Source organism: Lathamus discolor, chromosome 15 (assembly GCF_037157495.1).
Source record: "Lathamus discolor isolate bLatDis1 chromosome 15, bLatDis1.hap1, whole genome shotgun sequence".
Taxonomy (NCBI): Eukaryota; Metazoa; Chordata; class Aves; order Psittaciformes; family Psittacidae; genus Lathamus; species Lathamus discolor.
The window spans coordinates 1,816,626-1,839,021 of record NC_088898.1 but is presented as its reverse complement, the minus strand read 5'-3'; the positions used below and the strand labels follow the sequence as shown (position 1 = coordinate 1,839,021).

General features: G+C 55.5%; 2 protein-coding genes across 7 annotated transcripts; one reads left to right on the top strand and one right to left on the bottom strand.

The window, feature by feature from the left end:
* The first annotated feature begins 2,080 nt into the window (after positions 1-2,080).
* On the top strand, positions 2,081-12,095 carry PHF19 (PHD finger protein 19). 3 transcript variants are annotated; one of them, XM_065695408.1, is made up of 15 exons: positions 4,011-4,211; positions 5,942-6,136; positions 6,408-6,489; positions 6,603-6,698; positions 6,796-6,896; positions 7,003-7,151; positions 7,471-7,566; positions 7,839-7,907; positions 8,372-8,492; positions 8,573-8,640; positions 8,730-8,900; positions 8,985-9,072; positions 9,348-9,433; positions 9,569-9,664; positions 9,959-12,095. In XM_065695408.1, exons 1-15 carry the CDS (start codon positions 4,146-4,148, stop codon positions 10,308-10,310), a joined length of 1,836 nt encoding a protein of 611 aa, XP_065551480.1. In that variant the 5' UTR covers positions 4,011-4,145; the 3' UTR covers positions 10,311-12,095. The 3 variants fall into 3 exon arrangements, with proteins under 3 accessions (XP_065551478.1, XP_065551480.1, XP_065551479.1); XM_065695406.1 differs by lacking the exons at positions 4,011-4,211; positions 9,959-12,095 and adding an exon at positions 2,081-2,305 and having other exon boundaries at positions 9,569-9,877; XM_065695407.1 differs by lacking the exons at positions 4,011-4,211; positions 9,959-12,095 and adding an exon at positions 5,295-5,853 and having other exon boundaries at positions 9,569-9,877.
* Positions 12,011-21,565, bottom strand: CUTA (cutA divalent cation tolerance homolog). Of its 4 annotated transcripts, none has more exons than XM_065695411.1 (7): positions 21,401-21,565; positions 19,129-19,277; positions 15,283-15,342; positions 14,049-14,094; positions 13,786-13,835; positions 13,141-13,266; positions 12,011-12,544 (listed from the first exon to the last, which is right to left on the bottom strand). In XM_065695411.1, the coding sequence occupies exons 1-6, from the start codon at positions 21,494-21,496 to the stop codon at positions 13,164-13,166; spliced, it is 504 nt and encodes a 167-aa protein (XP_065551483.1). In that variant the 5' UTR covers positions 21,497-21,565; the 3' UTR covers positions 12,011-12,544; positions 13,141-13,163. The 4 variants fall into 4 exon arrangements, with proteins under 4 accessions (XP_065551483.1, XP_065551485.1, XP_065551484.1 ...); XM_065695413.1 differs by having other exon boundaries at positions 12,011-12,224; XM_065695412.1 differs by lacking the exon at positions 12,011-12,544 and adding an exon at positions 12,554-13,053.
* Between the last annotated feature and the right edge of the window lie 831 nt (positions 21,566-22,396).

Genomic DNA, 22,396 nt, shown 5'->3' with positions numbered 1-22,396 from the left:
ACCCTAGCTCGTGGAAGGCAAAAGCAAAGAGTTGGAGTCTGTTGTTTCCATGCTGCAGGCTGGGGTGCAAGAGGAAAGGGAGAGCAAAATCCCCCAAGCAAGTGAGGGGCTACCAGAAGCCAGGCATGGGGCCATGCCCTGGACCGAGGGGTGGCATCAGGGGATCCCGATCTGCACAGCATTGACCCCCACAGACACCAGCCATGTTCTTCTGGAGCAGTAATTCCAGTTGCACTAATGGGCATTTGCCTACTGCAGTTTTTGTAGTTAGGGAAGCAGCACAAATATCCCCTGGAAATTCAGATCTTCCCTCCCCATTTTCCACTCTTCCTCAGGAACAAAATGGGCTCTTCTTTCTCTCTTCTTGGGGTGGATATCTTCTCTGATTCCTTTTTTCTTTTCTGGGGGATGTCTTTTCTAAGCCATGCTCAGGGACTGCAGACGTGTACACCATGTATCTATGTCAAAATTATGTAAAGGCTCCATTAATATAAAGCTTGCACAGCTGTAAGAATGCTTACACGCTCTTCACATCTTATGCAATTGCATAGAAGCACGCAAAGAAGGTTAAGTTTAAGGGGAAAAGGGATATGGATTAAATTCATGCTAAATAAACAGTGAAAAGACATGAAACCCAATGCCTGAATGCTCTTCCTTTTAAAGGCAGGGTTGGCATAAGCCAGCTGAATGTCAGATTTAACTGCTCTGATTCTAATTACAACCATACCTTTGTTCCAATATGCCCTTTGGAATATCACTTTTCTCTCAAAGAGCTCGAACAACAGCGAACTCCCCCGTGCACGAGGCACTGCTGGAGCATTACCGTGTCCATGTGGAATGCATCGAGCCGCGGCGCTTTCCAAACACAGGGTTCTGCTCCAGGCTCTGGTGTTCCTGGAACAAGCTCCTGATTTTCATCTCCAAGACCTTCAGCCACAAAAACGTCTTGATAAGGAAATAGATGACACTTGACTGGGAATGAAGCTGGAATCGGAGCGGTATCGGGAGTTCTTCAATCCAACAAAGTGCTTCTGTGGTGGAAATAAGCAGCCAAAATGATTTTTTTCTTGGTCTGGACCAGATCAAATGATGCAGAAAAATCAAAGACAGTTTTAGTGAGTGGAATCAGGACCGGTTGCTCTGCTTCTAATGGCCAGGTTGGCAAAGAGTCATCGTGCTTCTGTAGCTACCGTGGTCTCCAATAGTCAAGGACAAGGTTTGTAGGGAAAGATAATGTATTTTTTAATTGACTAATAAAGCTGAAAAATGTCCTGGCAAACTTTTAGGCTTCTAAGCCCTCCTTCAGGACAGGAAAGGAGCTCATAACTTTGCTCACAGCTGCTTTGAGCTTGACTTGGTTGTGTTGGTAGATTCAGCAAAAAGGTGGTTGAGACTTTGGAGCAGACAGAAGCACTGGCCGGGAGAGAGATAATTCTGTCAATAATCTCAAGCTACTTCAGTTGCAGCTACTTTTATCATCATGGATGTGTCCTGTTTTGCCAGCTGCATCTCCAGATGGGAATGGCACTTGTGAACTGTTTTGAGCAGTGTATGAGAGCTGTGCTGGGTCTCTCCTGCATTGCTTTGCTGCAGGAGGCTCCGGAGCCAGTGCCAGTCATCCCTGCAGATCTATCTCCACACCAGCCCTGTAGTTCAGAGGCAGCTTCATGTTTGGGTTTCCATTCAATATTCCTCGGCTTCGGTCTCCAAGACTACAAGCCAACATCCAACCCCTCCTCCCACTCCTGTTTTCAAAGAAAGAAAAACACTGTGAAAAGGAGCTACCCAATTTCTGGGCAGTTTTCAAAGCAGAAGGAAAGGCTCTGCTCCGGCCAGGCCTCCTGATGGCTCCCGGCTGGGCTCAGCCGTGGTTCTCCGGGTGCTCAATCCTTCTGCCAGCTGGAAAGTACCTTCCCCACTTTTGCAAGTGTGAAGAAGCAATGAAAAGCTTCTAAGGATAAAACGGGGGTGTCAGAGTAGTTAAAAACCTCTGGGGCTTCATTCAAATCTTTTTGCAAATGCTGGTTTTGGTTGGAAATATAACAGCAGGGAAGGAGTCAGGGAGCTTGTGCTGGAAGATCACCAGCGCCTGGCTTTGCACCATTGCTTGGGGTCTCATTATTTCTGCTCATTTGCTTACAGGATATTCTGCTTCCAACAATGGGATTTAACCAGGGGCTTCCCTGCTTCTGTGGCATGGAGAGCAGGTCAGCATCTTCTGACAGCTCTGCACGATGGGCACCGAGGTCTCTTCAGCTGGGGATGTGAGAGCAGCACGGAGATGTTCAGGTCAGCATGGGCCCAGGTGGGTGCTCTGTCCCCAGCACCGCGTGTCTGGCATTGTCCCACTGAGGTCCCTGGAGGCCACTGGTGCAGAGCCAGTCACTCAGCTGTGTCCTAGCACTGCTACCGCACCAGTGTCTGTCAGGGGCTGTGAGCCTTCACATGGTGCCAAAGAAAAGGGGTCTCCAGCAGCTTCCCTGACTCCACAAAGGTGTGTGGGAAAAGCTGGGTGTGCAAAGAAAAAGAAGGAGGAGAAAAAGGACAAGGAAGAGGAGGAGGAGAGCAGCATCCCTAGCTCATGGCAGTAGGAGCTGAGGCTAGGCTCGACAGGGATGGCATGGCAGCAACACCCACAAAGAAACCAGAGTTAAATGATTGTGTAGCTTTATTCATGTTAGGAAAGAGAGGATGCATCTCTGATTCCTGGTGTTTTTTTCTTTCTGTTTGGGACTTAAGTTCCAGGGCAATGTCACTGGGCTCTTTCCATTGGCAGGTGCCATGTTTGGGGTGCCCTCCATGCCAGAGGGATTTTGGTAAGGTTATAACCCTGCTTACACGTGGTGAACTCAATCCAGTGTGTGATTTACATGTCACATCATCCGCATTTCCATGGCAAACCACCAAGATGCTGCAAACACAACCCATGGTGGTGGGGAGGAGAGTGTAGGAACATCCCCGTGTGTGGCTCCACCAGCACCACGCGGGGATGGGATGGGGCAAACCGGCACCACCGGCTGCAGGCAAGTGAGTGGCGGCGTTTGTCCAAGGGGAGAGCGATGGTGCAAGAGCTATTTTAATCTGCGGTGACTCACAGCGAGCACATTGTGACTCACGGCAGAGTTTGGTGGTTTGGCTGGTTTGGAGATGTGTCAGGTTCCCCGTGCAGGAGAAGGAAGGTGTTGAACACCGGGGAATGAGCTGCCATTTCTTTCAGCTGCCTAAACATGGGCCCAGCCATAGGGTGTAGCGATAGCATGGCATGGTTTAGCACAGCGAGGACCAGCATGTCAAGCCCCCACCCGCCACCACCCTCATGTTTCAGTGGGCTTTGTCTCACTCACACAGGACTGCAAAGCCCAAGAGAACAGCCTTAGGGCATCTGTCACTGGGGGAACCCAAAGCATCACGGGTGCAGCATCACCTGCACGGTGCCAAGGGCCAGTCATGGTGCGAGGAGTGCTCAGACACTGACGTTTTATGGGGCAGTTTGATAAAAAGAAGTCATTCCTAAGGTGTTTCAAGGTGTTTCAGCCCTCACTTGCAGAGCTGCTCACTTGCAGGACAGGCTCTTTTGCAGGTGGTCTGGCCTCCGGTGCAGGGAGCCCACCGCACGCTGCTCATCCCTTACAGGCAATAAAATCTGTGTCGACTCTGCTTGGGCTTGGCCCAGACCCTGCACCAGGAATCAGCTTCTCTGCTGCCTGAGCAGGCCTGGAAGCGTTTCTTTTTCGGCAGCACTTTCCAACAAACAGCAAACCCGTAAGATTTCTTCTTGGCACCGACACGAGCATTTTTTCAGTGATTTTCTCTGTTGCGATTCAGAGAAAGGCTCCCCCCGTTTCTAGGAATCCCGGCGAGCACAGGTTGTTCCCTCACGCAGGACAATGCTTCGCAGGCAGCGCACCCCTGCCCACACCCCATCCAGGGGGCCCCAGGGGTGCCCTCCCTGCCTGCAGCTCCTAATCCGAGAAGGGACACGCACACACACAGAGTCAGGGCGGTCCCTCGTGTCGGTCACAGGGTGACGGTGCCCTCTTCAAGGACTCCGCGTGCATGGCTGGCCCTGGGTGCCCTCAGAGACCCCCAGATGCCCCAGGGATCCCCAGTTTGTGGGTGCAGCGGGCACGTGGGGGTGACGGTGCATGTGGGGATGCGGAGCGCCTCGGTGGGGCTCTGGGTGTGACGGTACCAACGTAGGGCAGCGGCAGGTACCGCACGGGTGGGAGGAGCAGGGACCCCAAAGGGGGCGGACGCAGTTACCGGAGGGGGGGGGGCAGCCGGTACCCCCTGGGGGCGCGGGTACCGCAGTCCGAGCGCCTCCTCCGCGCTCGCTGCCCGGGTCCGCGCCGAGCCCGGCCGATGCGCTCGGGGCGGCGGCGGGGGCGGCCCCGCGCTAATTGCATAAGCGGGACGTCAAGGGGGGAAGCGCGGGAAGATGGCGCCCCCGCCGCGCGCCCTCGCTCCCCGCCGCGGGCCCCGGGCGGGCGGGCGCTGACCCGGAGCGGGCGGCGGTAACGGCGGCGGAGCGGGCCGCGCGCGGGGCCGCGCAGGGCACTGGTAAGGGCGGCGCTGCGGGGACACGGGGCCGGGACGGAGGGAGGGAGGGATGGACGGACAGAGAGATGGACGGACGGACAGAGGGAGGGATGGACGGACGGACGGAGGGCGGTGGGATGGACGGACGGAGGGCGGTGGGATGGACGGACGAACGGACGGCGCCGCAGCGCCTTTGAATGAGCCAATGGCGGCGGGGCCCGCGGCCGCCGCTCCCGGGGCTGCCCCCGTTGCTCCCGCCCGGCAGGTGCGGCCGGACCCGCCGCTCTCCCGCTCATCCGCGGGGCTGGCGGCGGGGACAAGGGGACGGCTCGGAGCGCACCCCCCTCCCCCCCCCCCCCTCCGCTGCCTCTTCCCGGTGGGGGAGCTCCCACCCGTGTGCGCGGGGCCGGGATTTTGGGGGGGGGGGGGGGGGGGAGCGGCGGGAGCTGCGCCCCCGCCACCGGGCGCGCTCCCCGGGTGCGGGGGGCCGCGGAGCTGCCGCCGGTTTCGTAGCGGCGAGAAGCCGCGCTGCCGGTGACATGTCGCGGCTCCCGCCAGCCCCGCGCCCGCCGCTTCGCCGAGAGCTCCATCGCTCCTGCCCGGCCGTGCTCGGGCAACGCGGGCGCCGTGACCCGCGGGGCGCGGGCAAGAGGGAGCTCGTGTCGCGCACGGCGTGGTCAGGGTTCGTGGTGTGATCCGCGGCGCCACGCGTGCGACGGCAGCGCAGAGAGGAGCAAAGTAACTTTTAAGCCGTTTTACTGATGCCTGCCGGGGCTTTACTGGTGTCTGGTGGGGATTTAGGGACGTCTGATAGGGCTTTGCTGGTGTCTGCTGCGGATTTGGTGGTGTCTGTCGGGGATCGCAGCTGCAGGGTCGGTGCTGCCGGGTGGAGACGGCTTCTGTGCCTCCCACACTCCAAACCTTTCCGTAGTGAAACTCGGCTGCTCGCCTGCCCTCGCCGTGTGTGGTGCTGCCGCTTCCCTGCGCATGCAGTGTGCCTATCACTTTTGAGCCCGTGGAACTGCTGGGAAAGTGTGACTTAAAATCACATTAGATTTAAAGCCATTCTTTCTCATGTGCGCCTGCTCCGGTCTGAGCTGGTGCAGGCCTGTGGCATGTCCCTGTGTCACACAGAGTGGCTCTGTGCTGCAGGAGCTAAGGCGCTCAGGGGGTTAACTCATTCTTGTTCAATATTAGCAGAGATTTTAGCTGCTCCCTTTGATTTCAGATGAACTAACCTGTCTCATCAGCACTTATTTTGTGGGTCCTGAACCCCACTGGTGGGGCTGAGCCAGCCCCAGCTCAATGCTCCTGGTAAAACTCTCCATCACACCATGCTTGGCGATGGGTGCCTAGCGTCACAGTGCAAGGGCCGGGTGATGACCATGTGCATCCTCTCCAGGCTCTGCTGATGGAGACCGCCAAGCTCAACCCCATCATCCGGGATGTCTATGCTGCTGCTGGCCGTGTCCAGCAAGCACCGGCTGTGGCACGGAGGGGCAGCGGCTGCAGAGAGCTCATGGTCAAGCTGACGGAGGGGCAGTACGTGCTGTGCCGCTGGACCGATGGGCTCTATTACCTTGGGAAGATCAAAAGGGTAACGTGGGCACCCAGAAAGGGTAACGTGGGCACTCCAAGTGTAGGTAGCACCACTGCGGGGTCACCTTGTGGCTCAGAGGGTTGCTGGCCTGGGCTGCAGCATGTCCTGTGGTCACTGGGGCATTTTGGGTTGATGTCCTGCCATTGGGTGTTGTACCCAGAACCCAACTTCCCACAGCTCCAGAGGCAGGGCCGATCACCAGGGAAAATAGGGAAGCCCTGGGAATGGGAGCTGATGCTTGACAGTTCCTTGCACTTTCTTCCTGCAGGTGAGTGGCTCCAAACAAAGCTGCCTTGTCACGTTTGAGGACAACTCCAAGTACTGGGTCCTCTGGAAGGACATCCAGCATGGTGAGTGCTTCCCTGTCCTCCCTTTCCACTGTCGTGTCTGCGAGTCCTTCCCAGCACCACAGAGATGGGGCTGTGCGCTGCACATCCCCAGCTCCGCCATCTCCATCCTGCAGCCGGTGTCCCCGGAGAGGAGCCCAAGTGCAACATCTGCCTGGGACAGACGTCGGGTCCCATGAATGAGATCCTCATCTGCGGGAAGTGCGGGCTGGGTGAGTGTGGACCTGCTGACCACCATGATCTGCTGTGTCCCACCACGGGGTGAGGGGCCAGCCAGCCCGGCAGTGCTCATGCTGAGCCTTCCCACAGGTTATCACCAGCAGTGCCATGTCCCGGTGGCGAGTGGCGGCGAGAGCCCGCTGGGGACACCGTGGTTCTGCCGCCGCTGCATATTTGCCCTGGCTGTGAGGGTGAGTGGGGCTGTCCAGGGTTCCCAGCTCCTTGTGCTGCCCACCCTTGGTGCAGGATGCGGCCCTCAAGTGACTGTACTGACCCTTATCCTGCTCACCTCTGCAGAAAGGGGGTGCCCTGAAGAAAGGGGCCATTGCCAAGACACTGCAAGCTGTCAAGATGGTGCTGTCCTACAACCCCGACCTGCTCGAGTGGGACTCCCCACACCGGACCAACCAGCAGCAGTGCTACTGCTACTGCGGCGGCCCCGGCGAGTAAGCCTCTGCCTGCCGGCAGGGTGGCTGTGTCTGGGTTGGTGGGGAAGAGCATTCACAAATGAAGGTGGGATCAGGGTCGGGATTTTATCCCTTCCAGGAGACAAGTCCCCAGCTTGCAGGGCACTGTCCTGGCTTTGCCATCCAGATCTCTGCTCGTTCATGGAGACTCTGTTTGCACCTGCCTCTGTGGCTGCATTCAGTACAAGTTGGGGCCAGACTTTCTTTCCCTGGTTGGGGTCTGTGTGCTTGGGAGGGGGCCAGGGCAGTGGCTGCCACACGCTGCCCTCACTGTCACCCACCTCCTCTCCCTCCCCAGGTGGTACCTGAAGATGCTGCAGTGCTACCGCTGCCGGCAGTGGTTCCATGAAGCCTGCACCCAGTGCCTCAACGACCCTATGATGTTTGGGGACCGGTACGTCCCTTCCAGACTCTGCTGGGCTGGTGCTGGGTGTCAGAACTGGCTTCCCAGGAGCGCTCATGCATGGACGCATCCCCAGTCCATGTCTCTCTGATCCTGCTGCCCTGGTGCAAGCGGGTGGCCCCATCCCGCAGAGCTCAGCTCCTCCTGGCCATGCTGTCACTGTTAGCAACTAAAGCACTCTTCCTCACCCCACCCTTCCCTAGGCCCTGCATGGCTGTGGGGTGACCCCCACCCCAGCGCTCTCCCTCCCTGCTGTTTTCCAGGTTCTATGTGTTTTTCTGCTCTGTGTGCAACCAGGGACCTGAATACATCAAGCGCCTGCCCCTGCGATGGTAAGAAACAGCCCCAGCTCCTTTGTACCATCAAGTGTACCTTGATGGTCTGAAAGCACTTTGTCAAGTGTATTAACAGTGCTGGCAGCCTAGCTGCTCCCTGCTGCTCCCCTTGTGCTTGGCTCTGTTACTGGTGCTGATGGCCTGCTGCGAATGTTTCGGGTTGGAAGAAATCTTAAAGCTCATCCAGTTCCAACCCCTGCCACGGGCAGGGACCCCTTCCACTGGAGCAGCTTGCTCCAAGCCCCTGTGTCCAACCTGGCCTTGAGCACTGCCAGGGATGGGGCAGCCACAGCTTTCAGAGCTTGCTATCTGGCTGCAGTTCACATGAATAAGATGTACTGTGCCTAACTGCAGCAAGAGCACAGGGCTGAGGCCTGTTCAAAAGCTGGAAAACTGGACTGAAACCATCCTGCTGGTGAGAGGGTGGGCTGCTGACCCTCCCAACCCCATCGCTCCTGCAGGGTGGATGTCGTCCATCTCGCCCTCTACAACCTGGGTGTACAGAGCAAGAAGAAATACTTTGACTTCGAGGAGATCTTGGCCTTCGTGAACCACCACTGGGACCCGCTGCAGCTCGGGAAGGTAAAATTGTGCAGCTTGGGATGGGGCTGGAGAGCAGCCTTTGCATCACGGCCCTGCCTGAGCACTGCCATCTCCCACAGCTGACGGGTACCCCCATCTCCGAGCGCGGCCCCCACCTCCTCAATGCCCTCAACAGCTACAAAAGCAGGTGAGACCCAGTGATGGAGATGCAGTGGGATGCAGGATGCTCCCGTGTTCCCCCTGCCTGAGGGCTGCTTCCTCCCCTTCACTTCCCAGGTTTCTGTGTGGGAAGGAAATCAAAAAGAAGAAATGCATCTTCCGTCTGCGCATCCGCGTCCCACCAAACCCCCCCAGCAAGGTGCTGCCAGAGAAAGCCCCCGGTGTGGGAGAGAGCGGCTCCTGCGAGCTGAAGAAGAGGGGAAAAAGCAAATACGTCCATAAAGAGAGGTGAGAGACCAAAGTGACCCAGGCACCCCTTGTTTCTACACCCCTGGGGTGGTGTCACCCCCCTCACCTCCGCTTGCTCTGCAGCCTGCTGCCACGGCAGCTCCAGCAGCAGAAGCGGCGAGCAGCACGGCACAAGAGGGCCAAGTTTCTGCTGGAGGATGCCATTCCCAGTGTGAGTCCATTGCCCCCTCCTCTGCACAACCACCCCGGGCTTAGCAGCTGAGTGGGACCCCCATTCCCATCCCTGGGGCTCCCCACAAGGTTCCCCCGCTCCTGCGGGGAGGGAGAGCCCCTGTCCCTCGCCCTGGGGTTTGCAAACGTTCTGTGCCAAGCCCGCTTCCCAGGGGAAGGAGCGCGGTGGCTCCCGGGCAGAGGGGGACGATGCCGGGGCCGCGGGCAGCACCGCTCCGCTCGGCAGTGACGACTGAGCTTGTTTTCGCGGCGCAGAGCGACTTCACCTCGGCCTGGAGCACCAACCACCACCTGGCCAGCATCTTCGACTTCACACTGGATGAAATTCAGAGCCTGAAAAGGTCCGTGCAGCCGGGGCAGGGCTGTGGGTGGCCAGGGGGTGGTTAAACACCCAAGTGTGAAGGCAGGGCTGGGGATGGAATGGCCCGCAGCAACCCTCGCACCAGGCTGGGGCTGATGCTGCATCTTGTCTCCAGTGCCAGCTCGGGACAGACTTTCCTGTCGGATGTGGACTCCACAGATGCTGCCAGCACCTCTGGCTCAGCCACCACAAGCCTCTCCTATGAGTCCAGGTGAGCGCTGTGCCCCTTAGCCCTTCCACTGGGGAGCCAGTGGCACTGGGGAGGTAAGGGGCTGCCCCTTTCCCACCACAGCACCCTCATGTCCTGATGTGGGGACACATCAGGGAGCCTTTCCTTTCTGGTCCTGAAGCCTCGCTGGGTGTGCAGGGTCAGAGCTGTTGGTCCTTCCTGGGCTCACCCCAGTTCCCAGCCTGATCCCGCCATGGTCACAGTGGGTACAGCAAGCACGGTGCAGGGGCAACCTTTTGGGTGCTGCCCTCACCTCTCCTCTGTCCACTCGCGCAGCCAGAGGACCGTGGGCAGCCGCAAGCGCAAGTTGTCATCAGCAGCGTACGCCTCGGCGGGGGCCAAGAGGAGAGGTGGGGAGATGGGCGGGCGCCCGGCCACGGGCACCCCCGAGGGCAGCGAGGCAGCCTGCGGCCCCGACCGCACCGATGACGGCATCGACAGCCACACCTTCGAGAGCATCAGCGAGGACGACTCCTCCCTCTCCCACCTCAAGTCCTCCATCAGCAGCTACTTCGGGGCAGCAGGCAGGCTGGTGTGCGGGGAGAAGTACCAGGTGCTGGCGCGAAGGGTGACGCTGGAGGGGAAGGTGCAGTACCTGGTGGAATGGGAAGGCACGACCCCGTACTGAGCCCTGCCAGCCCCAGAACCTCTCCCAGAGCAGGACCAGAGGAGATGGGGATGATGGGAACCCCTCGCTATGAATCAGAGGAGCTCGTCTGCGGCAGGGCTGGGACCTCTCCGTGCTGGTGGTCCTGGCTGGGGCCGGATCCTCGGGAACCACCATGGCTGGAGGCAGCACTGGAGCTGGTGCCTTCAGTGGTGCTGCCCTTGGTGAAACCCGCAGCCTTGCTGTTTTAATAACTGTTACTTCAATGGCCATGTATATGCAGAGTGTGGCCCAGCTCCGCTTTCCTGATGGAGCCTTTGTCCGAGCCCAAGGCACCACCATGGTGGTGGTAAGAGCAGTGAATGGGTCTGGCCTTTCCAGAAGGGTCCCCCAGCATGGCTGGGTGCCCCTGGGGAAGCCTCTTAGGGGGTACCCCACAACCTGCTCACACAGACAGATGTCACGTCCAGGCCTTACAGTGCAGACTTGAGGGGGTCCTGCTGCCAAAGCAGAAAGCACCTCCCTCACCTGGCCTTTCACTGCCCGTCCCTGTGCCTATAGGAGACTGTGGGTGACTCTTACCAGAGTGTATGGGGTTTTCCTCCTCCTCATAAATCCATTCATTAAAGGAATGTGGTTTGTTTTAAATGAGGGGGAAATGCCCTGTCAACAGCCCTGTGGCCAGCTTTTGTGGCTGCGGGGCAGATGCACGTGGTTGCTCTGGTCCCCTGACCTGGACTGTGTGCGGTGATGCACCAGCTTCGTTTCCCTGTTCTGACAATCACGGTCTTGGAAGAGATCAGCCAAAAGATACACCCTTGCCTTAAAACCACCACGGGCATTGCACAGACTGGAGCCTGAGGCCTTTGTTCCCATGGGAATTCTTGTCCTGAATGTGCCAAACAAGCAGACAAACCAAAAAGGCTGAAGAGGACAGCAGGGGCATGGGGAGGGGTTGTACCAGGTCCTCACGATCATCCTGGTGGCCTCGTGGCTGTGCCTTCCTTGTGCTTTCTGTTACCAGTGTGGTGTGGATGTTTGTGAGCATGTGAGGTTGATTTGTCTGCAGAAGGGGAGGAGCAGCCCCTTCTCTAACTAAAGCAATAGAGCCAGGGTGTTCAGGAGCAAAGCAGTTGTCTTTTTTAAAGGAATTCTAATAGCATCAGATGTATTTGTTAGATTTCTTTTGTTCTAAGAGAGAAAGAGATTTTTAACGTTGTCCTCCTCATCTCTCCCCTATCACCACTGGGGCTGTCCCATGGGGCTGGAAGGTGTCATCCTTTTGGGAGATGGGACCCCCCATCCCTACAGGGAGAGGTGCAGCTCCTGCAGCCAACCTGGTTACTCCCCATCCTGCCTTGGCTTCGTCACCAAAGGGTCACTTAAGTATTCCCCTTTCACAAGTGCCTGTGAAGCCCTTGTTATTGTCCAAGTTGCTGCCTGGGAGTCCAGGGGCTGCCAAGAGCTGTGCCAGGGCCATGGAGGGGGATTATTCCCGTGGGATGACCAATGGCCACTGCATGGGTGCGAGCACCCAACATGTGGCCTTGGTTCCTCACCTCTCCCTCTGTTCCCTTGTTTCTCCTGCTGGCCTTTTGCAGAGAATTGAATGTGGAGCCTTAAAAACTATCTCTGTTGCAGAGTATATTTTGTATTAGCTGTAATAGATAATTATAATGACTCTGTGCACCTTCTAAAGATTTATGAGTTCAGGTTGCTGCTTGTAATAACCAGCCCTTGTTATACCCAAGTTGTAATTAATATGTCTGATGTACAATTAAAAAGTCGAGGTGTTTTCTAACATCACTGGTTCTTTGGAGTGTCAGGATTATTGAGTTTGGGCACTGGGGGTCAGTGTGTGCTCCCAGGCAGGTGTCCATTGCTGAGCCGTGCTCCGTGCCAGGGTGAGATGTGCCCTCAGCTGGAGAGATGCTGCTGTGAAGCACAAGAACAGCAGAAGGATGCAAAGGGGAGACTGGGGTCAGTTTCTTTGAGTTTAGCACTGCTGTTTCCTGCTCTCAGAGCTCAGACCATTCTCCTTCTTGTCTCTTCTTCCCTGCACCTCCTCTGAGAGCTGATGGGGCCACACAAGCCTGCTTGAATGCCCTGCACCACTTTATTATGAGCCCAAAATGGGCAGATGGGAGCCAGTGGAGCATCAGTCAACGTCAGGCCAAGGAGAGTCAATGCAAACCCACGATGAGCCCTTCCTCTTGCCCAGCTCACTGTACCAGCAAACTGCATCAACACTGAGCCTGCCCAGGTAAGAAACACTGCTGTTTAATCCCTTCCCAGTCACACAAATAACTTGATCCTGTTCCATAAGTTATATCCCATTAAACTATTAATGTGAGCATCTTTTTGCAAGGTTAAACATGGCCTGGGTAGAAAGCCACTGCTGAGGTGTGGGTAGGGGATGCAGGCCTGTGATGTCCTGGTCCTGCTGCACTTGCTTTCCCTGAACTGGCCATAGATGTTGCTCATCTGAGCCTAGCTCAGCCCAGCTCGGCGGGTAGGCTCAGTGTGTGTGCTGCTTGCAGCTCCTGGTAAATCCTTGCAGCACCTGCTTAAGTCTGCTGCTCCCTTGGATTCTGTAGGACTCAAACCAGCACGTTGCATGGCAGCAGCAGAGGGTGTGAACCAGCGCATTGCAGGGCACCCAGCCACATCCTGCTGCCTCCGGGCTGCTCGGTGCATCCTGGAGCACAGGGTCAGGCCAAGGAGGGGAGGTTTCGAGTGCAAATGATATTCCCAATCCAAGTTTCTGTGTTATGAGCAAACCCGTGAAGATACAAACTGCTTCCTTGTGTCAGCCTGCACAGGGAGACCAGCGGGGCTCAGCACGTTTTACCTGGTGCTTTCTGTACTTCTCAGTTAGTCCTGTGGGACACTTTCCTCCAGCCATTTGAGGTAGAGAGGGTTTCCTTGGTCAATAGGCAGGCTGATGGTTTCGGGAATTTCAAAGGGATGGATGGATCTAAAGTGGAAACAGACGCAGAGGAGCAGTGTCACCAGCAGCCCCGCTCGCAGGCGCAGGAAGCAGAGGTCTCCGCTCCCAGCCGTGCGCTGACTTCAAAGCACCCGCATCTTCTTTTTGCCATGTGAGAATGTTGCTTCGAGTTTGGGGTTTACCGCAGCCAGCAGCTGACTGCCAGGGGCCCTGGCCCAAAGCTGGCTCTGCTCACCACCCAGTGCTTGGGAAACACAGGAAATCCTGCCTGGAGGCAGCCAGGGAATGACCTGTGTTTGGAGGAGAATCCCTCCCTGTACCCAGGACAGAGGGACTGATTGAAGCCCAAGAGCTGCTATTTGTGCCACCCTTTTCTGCTGATGCCATCTGTGGGTTTTTCTAGCTCACAAGGTACATCAGGACCACTTAGCCTCGCCCTTACTGGGTGGGAAGGGGCTCAAGGGACCCGATTCGCAAAGCCTGAGCAGGAGACGGCAGCCTACCTTGGACTGGAAACCCAGTGCTCCCGCAGAGCCAGAGCCTCACCTGACGTAGTTGGACAATTCGCCTATTTTCGATGTCCTTGTTTTCACCAGCTGTGAAGAGTAAAAAAACCCAAACTGAAACAAACCCCGAGGGGGAAGTAAAGGGGATGGAGCAATCCTGCATGCACAGTCCCACTGCACCCATCCAGCATGCCAGCCCCAGTCACCACTGCCATGCCCTCAGGTGGGTGCTCAAGGTCCATGGGTATTGTCCCAAATCTTGGGCTGGGATGGGGAATTTGTGTTGTGGGAATTGTCACTTACCAGCAGTATTTCAGTGGATTCCTCCAGTTCCCCTTCCCAGAAATACCTAGATTTAAAAGAAAAGAAGCATCAGCAAATGCAGCTCTGGCTGCAGCCCTGCTGATACCCCAGGGAGGAGGTTCACTTCCCTGCCTGGTGCTTTCTGCACACGGCCGTTCCTTTACACAGTGGTGCTCAAGAAGCATCACTGGCCCCAAATGCTGCAGTGCATGTGACTGAGCGCCCTGGATTCACACCCTTGAGCCTTCTTGGCTGTGCCAGTCTAGAGAGAGCTGCCCCAGGGGACAGTGGGGCACAGGAGCTGGGACTGGGGTGGCCACAGTGGGGCTGTGCAGTGGTGGCCCTGCTCCAAGCTTAGGAACAGTGCTCACAGGGACTGTAGCACGGCTGCGGCTGAGAAGCTGAGTACAGCAGCATCTTGGTTTTCTCCTCTCTTTCCCTGCAGGAGAGGAGATGCGCTTCTCCTGAGTCAGAAACGACCTCTCAGAACATTTATGTTGACAAAAGGCCATCGGGATTTCATCTGTGTGCTGGGTTCCGTGCGAGGAGGCAGTCGGAGGCGTCGCGGTGTCTCTCAGGCGGCGCTCAGAGGAGGAACCAGCTGAAGCAGGCAAGGCTGCGCAAGAGCAACTCGGCTCTGGCCATTGTGGCACAAGGGGAGGAGTGGTTTTACTGGGTTTGCCCCACTTCAGCAGCCTCAGCTGGGCTATGGGAGAGTCTGGGGGGTGCAGGGGTAGGCCAGGGTGCTTCTAAGAGCACCCTGTTTTATGGCTTTGTTCTTTAACCCCTTTAACAAGTGCAGTCCCTTTGCATGGATGGCTGAGGATACCTGCAGAACAGGTATCAAGGTCAAAGACGCTGGTTTCCCTTCCTGAAAGTGCTGCTTAATTCTGTAAAGGCCAATTTTCTGCTCCCTGTCTTTGCTGCTCTTTAGATCCTCTAAAAACAAGCACCACATCCTTAGGCCCATAAATCACCTTCCTCTTTGCTAGATCTCTATGTAGCCAAGTAACCAATAAATAAGCAGTCCCCATGGGCAGCGGGAGCATCTGCACTCCTGAGTAAGCTGAGAGCACTTTGCACGGGTGAGGATCGTCTTTACCATCTGCAACAACCAACAGAGACAGCAGCCTTCTGGAAACTGCCTCCTCTCCCCAGGGCTCGGGGTGTCCATCTCCTCCCCTTGGGGAGCCTGGTTTGCCTCCTCCATTGGGGAATATTGAGCCCAACTTACAAGGCTGAGCTCTTGGGCAGGATGTTCACGTAGGCAGCCAGCTTCTTATCCATGATGGCCCTGGGTGAGACAAGAGGAGGAGTTAGTGCCTGTCCCAGCTTGCTGTGGCTCCGCACCCACTCCCAGGCACAGGGACATCCCCTTGTGCTGCCCCTGACTGTCAGCAGCAGCTTTGATGCTGGAGACCTGGGATCTGGGGTTAATTATTACCCTGAGGAAGCAGATGCAGCGGTGCCCTATAGCTGGAGCTACTTCAGCTCAGATCCTCGTGGCGTGGTTCTGGGGCACTCCCTGCTGAGCAGTTGGGTTGGGTGTTGCTCCTGGCCCGGGGCAGCACGCAGGACCTGTGCCTCACACACTGCAAGGACCCTGCCTGGCATCAGCCCAGTGCCTCCCGTATGAAGACAGGCTGAGGAAGTTGGGGCTGTTCAGCCTGGAGGAGAGAAGGCTGCGTGGAGACCTCACAGCAGCCTTCCAGTACCTGAAGGGGGCCTATAGGGATGCTGGGGAAGGACTCTTCGTCAGGGACTGCAGTGACAGGACAAGGGGTAACGGGTTCAGACTTAAACAGGGGAAGTTTAGATTGGATCTAAGGAGGAAATTCTTTCCTGTTAGGGTGGTGAGGCACTGGAATGGGTTGCCCAGGGAGGTTGTGAGTGCTCCATCCCTAGCAGTGTTCAAGGCCAGGTTGGATGAAGCCTTGGGTGGGATGGTTTAGTGTGAGGTGTCCCTGCCCATGGCAGGGGGTTGGAACTGGATGATCTTGATGTCCTTTCCAACCCTAACTATTCTATGAGTCTATGATTCTATGTCCCCATGGGGACACCAGGGCCTGGCCACAAGAACTGGGTCTGGGATGGCTAAGAAGGGGTTTGTCTCCCTGACATGTATTTATGCTGTCAAACTGTGCCCCTTCCTCGCGTAACAGATTAAATGTGGAGCTTGTTAAACTAACAACATCAAGGTTTTTCTACCCAAAATGTCCTAGAAATCTGAAGCCCAAATTAAATTCCTTCCCTCCGGCTGCTTCTTTTAGCTGTGGGCTGATGTGTTACTGCAGAGCTGCTTGGGTCTCGCGGCAGAAGTGATATTTAAGTGATTAAAGAGCCCTGAAGCAATCTCAGGGTGGATTTTGAGAAGAACTAGGTCAGATGTTGTGTTTTCTGACCACAGCAATGTCTGGGCCCTTCTCACAGCCATGGCAGCCCCGTCCCTCTTGCAAGCAGCTCTGGTAAAGCACGACACTAGTGCCTTCTCCTTTGGTTTTCCTTAACACTGGCCTCACCGGGCACTGCTTTGCACCAAGTGCTATGACAATGCAAACATTTAACTTCTAGTTGACTTTGAACCGCAGAGGAGACCGGAGTGATGAGATACGGGAAGGCCTGATTCAACAACCTGCAAAACTTAACTCTTGAAGAGGAGCAGAAGGAGCTTCCCCACTGTACCTCACCTTGCAATCAGCCCTTGTCCCACAGGGAACGCTGGGCTCTCGTTTGAATGTGCATCAGCTCCTTTGCGTTTGTCTGCACTATCAGCCCTGCTTTCCCCATAGAGGTTTGTACCTTGCAACTATGAGCACAAGGCGAAAGTGCCCTCATGGGGCTGCTCAGGCTCTGCTGCAGGTCAGGGAGGATTTGGGGGCTGCCAGAGCACTGGGAAGAAAGCAGCCCTTCCCGACCGTCCTATAGCATCTTGCCACCCCAGCACTGCACTGGAGAACCAGTGCCCGGACCCGGCTAACTGGAGGAATTGGGTTTAATGTCTAAGCATAGCAAGGTGATGGAGATGGGCTTCTCCCTGCCCATGGCTCAGAGAGGACAGCCATCGAGGAGGCTCTGACTTGTTTGCTCTCACCATGTGCAGCCAGTGGTAGGCATTTAATGCTTGTAGAGCATCTTGAGTTAATCTGTAGACCAACAAACTGCAGCAGCAGGAGCGGAGATATCCCCCGCTGCGTTTGTCATGTCGAACACATGGCACAAATCCTTTTGTTTCTGCTGCCTGCATCCCCCAAGTCACTTTAGTGCAGGAACCTTTTGATTTGAGTGGGTAGCTTCTAATTGCTTCTGCTCTGTTCCAATACGCTGTGATCCCAACTGAGATCCTGAACTTTGTTCTAGCAAACTCAGAGGAAACAAGCGGCCGCCATGGGAACGGGAAACATCATAAAAAGCTGAATGTGATCAGTGGAAAACATCTGCATAATACATGATATCTTTGGGCTGGGCACTTGATGTGTGTCCCTGCCTCACAGCAGGCGCTGAACTGAGACACATGAAATATTAATAAGCAGAGAAGCACGGAAAATGATCTGCACAAGTCTAAGGCAGAACCCGAGGCTGCTCGGCTCTTATGTGAGGTGCAGTGGCCACATCACCCAGCCCAAAGAGGTCAGCTTCTCACAGCAGGCACAGGGGAGAGGGCACATCTGTGTGGACCCGGGGGGTTCATCTGAGGCTTCAAAGTTAACAGCAATCCAGATAAACTGGGTCAGAACGGACACAACACACAGCCTGGATACTGAATTCTATCTGCGGTTAATCCGCTTTCCCAAACATTGAACCCTTTTTCCTTAAAACCGGTGGAAATTTCCTTGCAGACTGATCTGGCAGAGTGAGTGCTCCGCTGAGCAATGTAAAGGAAGAATAAGCAACAGCACAGGAAAAAGGTGTGTAGGCAAATGAGTGGAGAAGCCCCGTGCCACCCTCGACAACCACGCCTCATTCACCCAAATCCCAGAACAAAGGAATAATTACTCCACCAGTAAAAACACAACCAAAGTACACCCAACTCAGCAATGGGGAGGGATTTCTTTCCCCTCCCTTCCCTGCAAGATAAGGGACAAAGAGTGGAAAACATTTGCAAAGGTGTCGAGATGAAGCGGTTTGGGGAACTGAGGCTCTTTCACCAGCCACTACAGCTACTCCTTTTTGCAGAAGACACCGAGCAGTGCAGACATTACCCTATTTGAATTTCCTCCTACAGCTGCAGTATTTAAGGTGACACAAAATCCCTTTCAGAAGCCTGTCAGTTCCTGAATGACTTTTTGGGAATGCTTTACAGAAGACAGAGAGGTTTTGGCAAGCAGCAAGGTAGCAGGGAAAACAGCACAGGAGGTGTTGCAGGAAACTTCATGGTCCATCATAAACATGGCCCCAGTCAACACAGTTACAGTGCTTTGAACAAACCATCTATTGAGGCAGGGACTGACAGATGTGTGAAAAACAACCTGCATGCAAAACAGCATGCAAAGTGTCTCATATGCTAAAAGAGGGGAAAAAATCAAGGCAAAACCCTTATTCCCTGAAGTTTGGTCAGCAGAGTGCAGGCTTCAGGTGGTGCCTGAAGGGCCGGTCCTCTTTGCTGTGGACCACTTCTGTCTCATACTTATTCTCATGGCAGTGTGCTGTGCTTTATCCCTCTGCATAAACACCTCTGCTGCAATTTGTTATCTGTATTGCTCTAGAGAAGAAGAAAGACTCTGTTGGATCAGAGAACATGGATCTGGGGCTTAATCCATCTGAGGACCCCAACATTTAGGGCCATGGCTTTAAAATGAAAGGCAGTGGAATAAACTGAGAATTGGCTTGATGCTACTGCAGCACTGACTTCAGAGACAATTGCCAGCTTTCTTTTAGAAAGCACAGCTCTTGGTGAGTGGTTACATGGTACAGAGAGACAAGGAGAGGGTAGGAGAAAAGGAACACCATTTGGGTAGAAGTACAAAGCGCAGGGAAGTACAGATGCTCTCAAGAGACACGGGAAAGCTTTATTCCCCAAGAATAAAGCTTGCTTTTCCATTTCAAACAATTCCAGCAGCCATCAGGGGAAGTGTCTCTGTACCTTGCAATATCCTTGGCAATCTGCTCGTTGAGGCAGTTGATGAAGGCAATGGAGTGAGTCCCAGAGATGTAGCTGCCGGTGATGGCAGAGTGCAGCTGAAGAGTGAGGCTCCTCAGCACCGGGTACATCAGCAACGACAGAGTCACCACCTAAAATGCAAGACGTGTGAGTGATGATGCCAGGGGAAAATACTGCCTTTTGTAAAAGCAGGCACTTTTCTGTGGCTCGAGGGAAGTCTCTGGTCTTCTTTCAACATTACAGTAACGCTACTCATAACTTCAGTGAAAACATCCTCAGAGGGAGATCCATTCTCCTTCCATGGGGCAGGAAAGGGTCAGGTTTTGAGGCTGCAGCAGCCCAGAAGTGCCCAGACCTCTGGGTTACAGACCCTACCATACAGTGTCCGCAGCCACGACTGGTTTTCCAAAGGAGAATAAGGAGGTAAATCACTGGTTGTCTCTGTTAAAACACATCTCTCCTGCTTTAGCTGCAGGGTGAGGCGTGTCCACCCCTCTGGGAATCAGTGGGGATGGGACTCTCTGCCTCCCCACAGATGTGTAAAGGAGAACAGTAGGTCAAGTAGGGGTAGGGATCTGCCCATGGAAAACAGAGCTGGGCTGGAGCCTGATGTGGGAGCAGAGCCCTGGGGTAAGACAGTTTGTGCAAGGACAATTACTCTCTCCTGCTGGTGGATGTTGTACAGCCCACCCAGGCTATGATAGAGACTCTCGCTAGCAGGCAAGGGAGAGAAGACTTAAGCACAGGTTTTAAGTTCATTTCTTCCTGATTCTCTCATACTAATAGGACAGTGAAATTGCATCCTTTGGGGCACAAACCCCCTAATGGACACAGCCCAGGTCTCTGGTCAGTGGGCTGCAGAAAACAAGAACAGCCTCTCCATAGGCTGGCAGCGCAGTGGCAACAGGTTGGTTTTGTGTCCATTATTGCTGCCAGGCCCCTTTGCTGCTCTTTGTATCCACATGCCATAAACAGCCACATGAAAATACACCATCAGCTCAGCAGGATGCTGCAGGAACAGCAATGGCAAGGTTAATTTGGTGCGCTGAGTAATGGCTGCAGGACGGTGCCGTACCCGGGGCTGCAGCACTCGCCCGCTCTGCACAGCTGCTCTCTCTTTGTCTTTTGTCTTGTTTTGGAATAAACAGCATCTGGCCCTTATTCAGCCACAGTGATGAAAAAGGTGCTTATAACACTAAGAGTATATTCCGTATTTCCTCCCTCCTTTGTCCTCTGAACATTCCATGGGCCCATGTCATAGATTGGGTTCTCTTAAGATTGAATTAAGGAAAATCTCTCTTGTCACCACAAGAGCTCATTCCCATTTGGAACATGACAGATGAGCTGTATCGGTTGTCTCCTCTTTTCCAACCCATCTGAGGAAATATTCTTTGTTATCACAAGGGTTCTCTTAAGAATTTTTAGAGCTTATTTGTGTGCTTTTTTCCCCCACTAAACCATTTAGCAAATACGATGCCACAAATCCCAGGAGCTACTCAAGACAGTTAAACAGAAATATGCTGGTCTATGTATTTTTCCGGATTAGAATGTAATCATGCTCCCTGCTTAGCAAAGAAAACATAATCTGACCTGTTCAGCACGGCAATCATTAATCTCCTCGGAAAATGTAAGTGCATGGGATGAGGAAATCCCCATGACCGTTTGCATTGAAGAGTGACCACTCTCTTGGGGGAGTTTTGGGTGGTTCCCCCCCCTTTTCTTTTTATGAAGAAAGAGAAAAGCTGCTTTTTTTGCCCCCCCCCCCCAATTGTATTTGCCAAAGGATGGTGCAAAAGTGAAGCAGTGAAACAACCTGATAAACCCAACCAACACTGAGAATCCTGCTGTCAGCTGTCAGCATTCCACTGAACAGCACCGAGCAGCAGCATTCCAGCTGGGTTTAGAGAGACCGAAACTCCTGCAGGCTTTCTTTTGGCTTCGCCGCACTAAAACCAGCTTCAAGGGTTTAAAATTACCGCGCTGGGACTTTCTGCCCGGTTTTGAGGAGGTTCTGTCGAAAGGAATACAAACCCCCGACACAGCCTGCGGCAGCGCCGAGCGTGCTGCGGGGCTCCGGGTGCAAGCGGGAATCCATCCTCGGGAGTTCCCTGTGCTCTCCGCAGGGACGGAGCGCACTCCGCCTGCACCACCCCGTCCCTGCGAGGCTCCCCATAGGCAGAGGTGTTTCCGTGGTCCCTCGGGCCGGCGCTCCCATCGCATCCCCCGCAGCCCCAGACGGAGGGACCCCACTTACCAGGAGCAGGGCGGCGCGGCCCGGGCGGGGGCAGCCCTGGGCAGCGGGCGGCAGCGGGCAGCGCTGGCTCAGCCACTCCATCTCCGCGGCTGCCATCGCTCCACCTGCTCGGCCCCGGGCTGGGAGAGCGGCCCGCAGCCAGCGCTGACTCCTCCTCCGCTTCCTCCCCTGCAGGCTGGCACCCGCCTGCCTGCCCCAGCCTGCGGCTGAGCCATGGCCCTGGCACGGGGTCCCCATGGCCCTCCTGCGTCCCCACGGGTTCTTCCCTGCCAGCCCCAGCTCCCCGCCTGCCCCTTGCTATTCCCCACCCGCAGAGCTGGGGTCCCCCAGAAGTGGGGTCCAACCACAGCAGGGGTAAACGGACACCCGAACATGGGTGCTGTTACCGCAACTGCTGCAGGAATGCCTCCCTCCAGCCTCAGCACTGGGGTCCTCCCACCGCCATGTGCACTCGCTGCGGCCACTTTTGCTTCATTTCCCCACCTATAAAAGAGTTGTTTTCTCAGATTTAATCGCACTGGGGCTCTGTTCTCTTTGAATACAAACTACGAAGAAGCTGCCGACCGTTGTTGTGCTGCTTGGGCGCAGGACGCTGCTGCGGGCAGCCCGGCACAGGGGCCCACACAGCTCCATTCTGTCAGCCTGCGACTTCACTGCGCTGCCTCAGTTCTCACAAGCTATTAGGGAGCCCAGGTACCGAGCAGCCCCAGCAGCAGCAGCCTGAGCCTGGCTCCGCTGAGGGCGCTGAAGAAGCCTTGGGGAGGCATCAAAGACCCCCGAGCTTTGCAGTATGGTAACAGCCACCTATTTGCTACCCTCCGTTGTCCCTCCTCTTGTCCACGGGCTGAAAGTGACGTTCCTCCTGCTCCGTTGTGAAGCAGACCCTCTGTTTCCCTGCAGCGTGGCCCGCCGTGAACCGGCTGAGCTGTCCCCATCGCTGTGAGAGGGGGCCCCAGCGCTGCGGCCCCTTCCCAGCCAGCGGCACCCATTGCGCAG

Bases quoted from the DNA above. Each gene is read 5' to 3' on its own strand.
- PHF19 (XM_065695408.1), top strand. From the start codon at position 4,146: ATGTGGGGATGCGGAGCGCCTCGGTGGGGCTCTGGGTGTGACGGTACC. The intron at 7,567-7,838 runs GTACGTCCCTTC...GCTGTTTTCCAG, and splicing joins CCTATGATGTTTGGGGACCG to GTTCTATGTGTTTTTCTGCT. The intron at 8,493-8,572 runs GTAAAATTGTGC...CATCTCCCACAG, and splicing joins ACCCGCTGCAGCTCGGGAAG to CTGACGGGTACCCCCATCTC.
- CUTA (XM_065695411.1), bottom strand. From the start codon at position 21,496: ATGGCAGCCGCGGAGATGGAGTGGCTGAGCCAGCGCTGCCCGCTGCCG. The intron at 19,278-21,400 runs GTAAGTGGGGTC...CTTGCATTTTAG, and splicing joins GCCGCGCCGCCCTGCTCCTG to GTGGTGACTCTGTCGTTGCT. The intron at 15,343-19,128 runs GTACAGAGACAC...TGTCTCACCCAG, and splicing joins ATTGCCAAGGATATTGCAAG to GGCCATCATGGATAAGAAGC.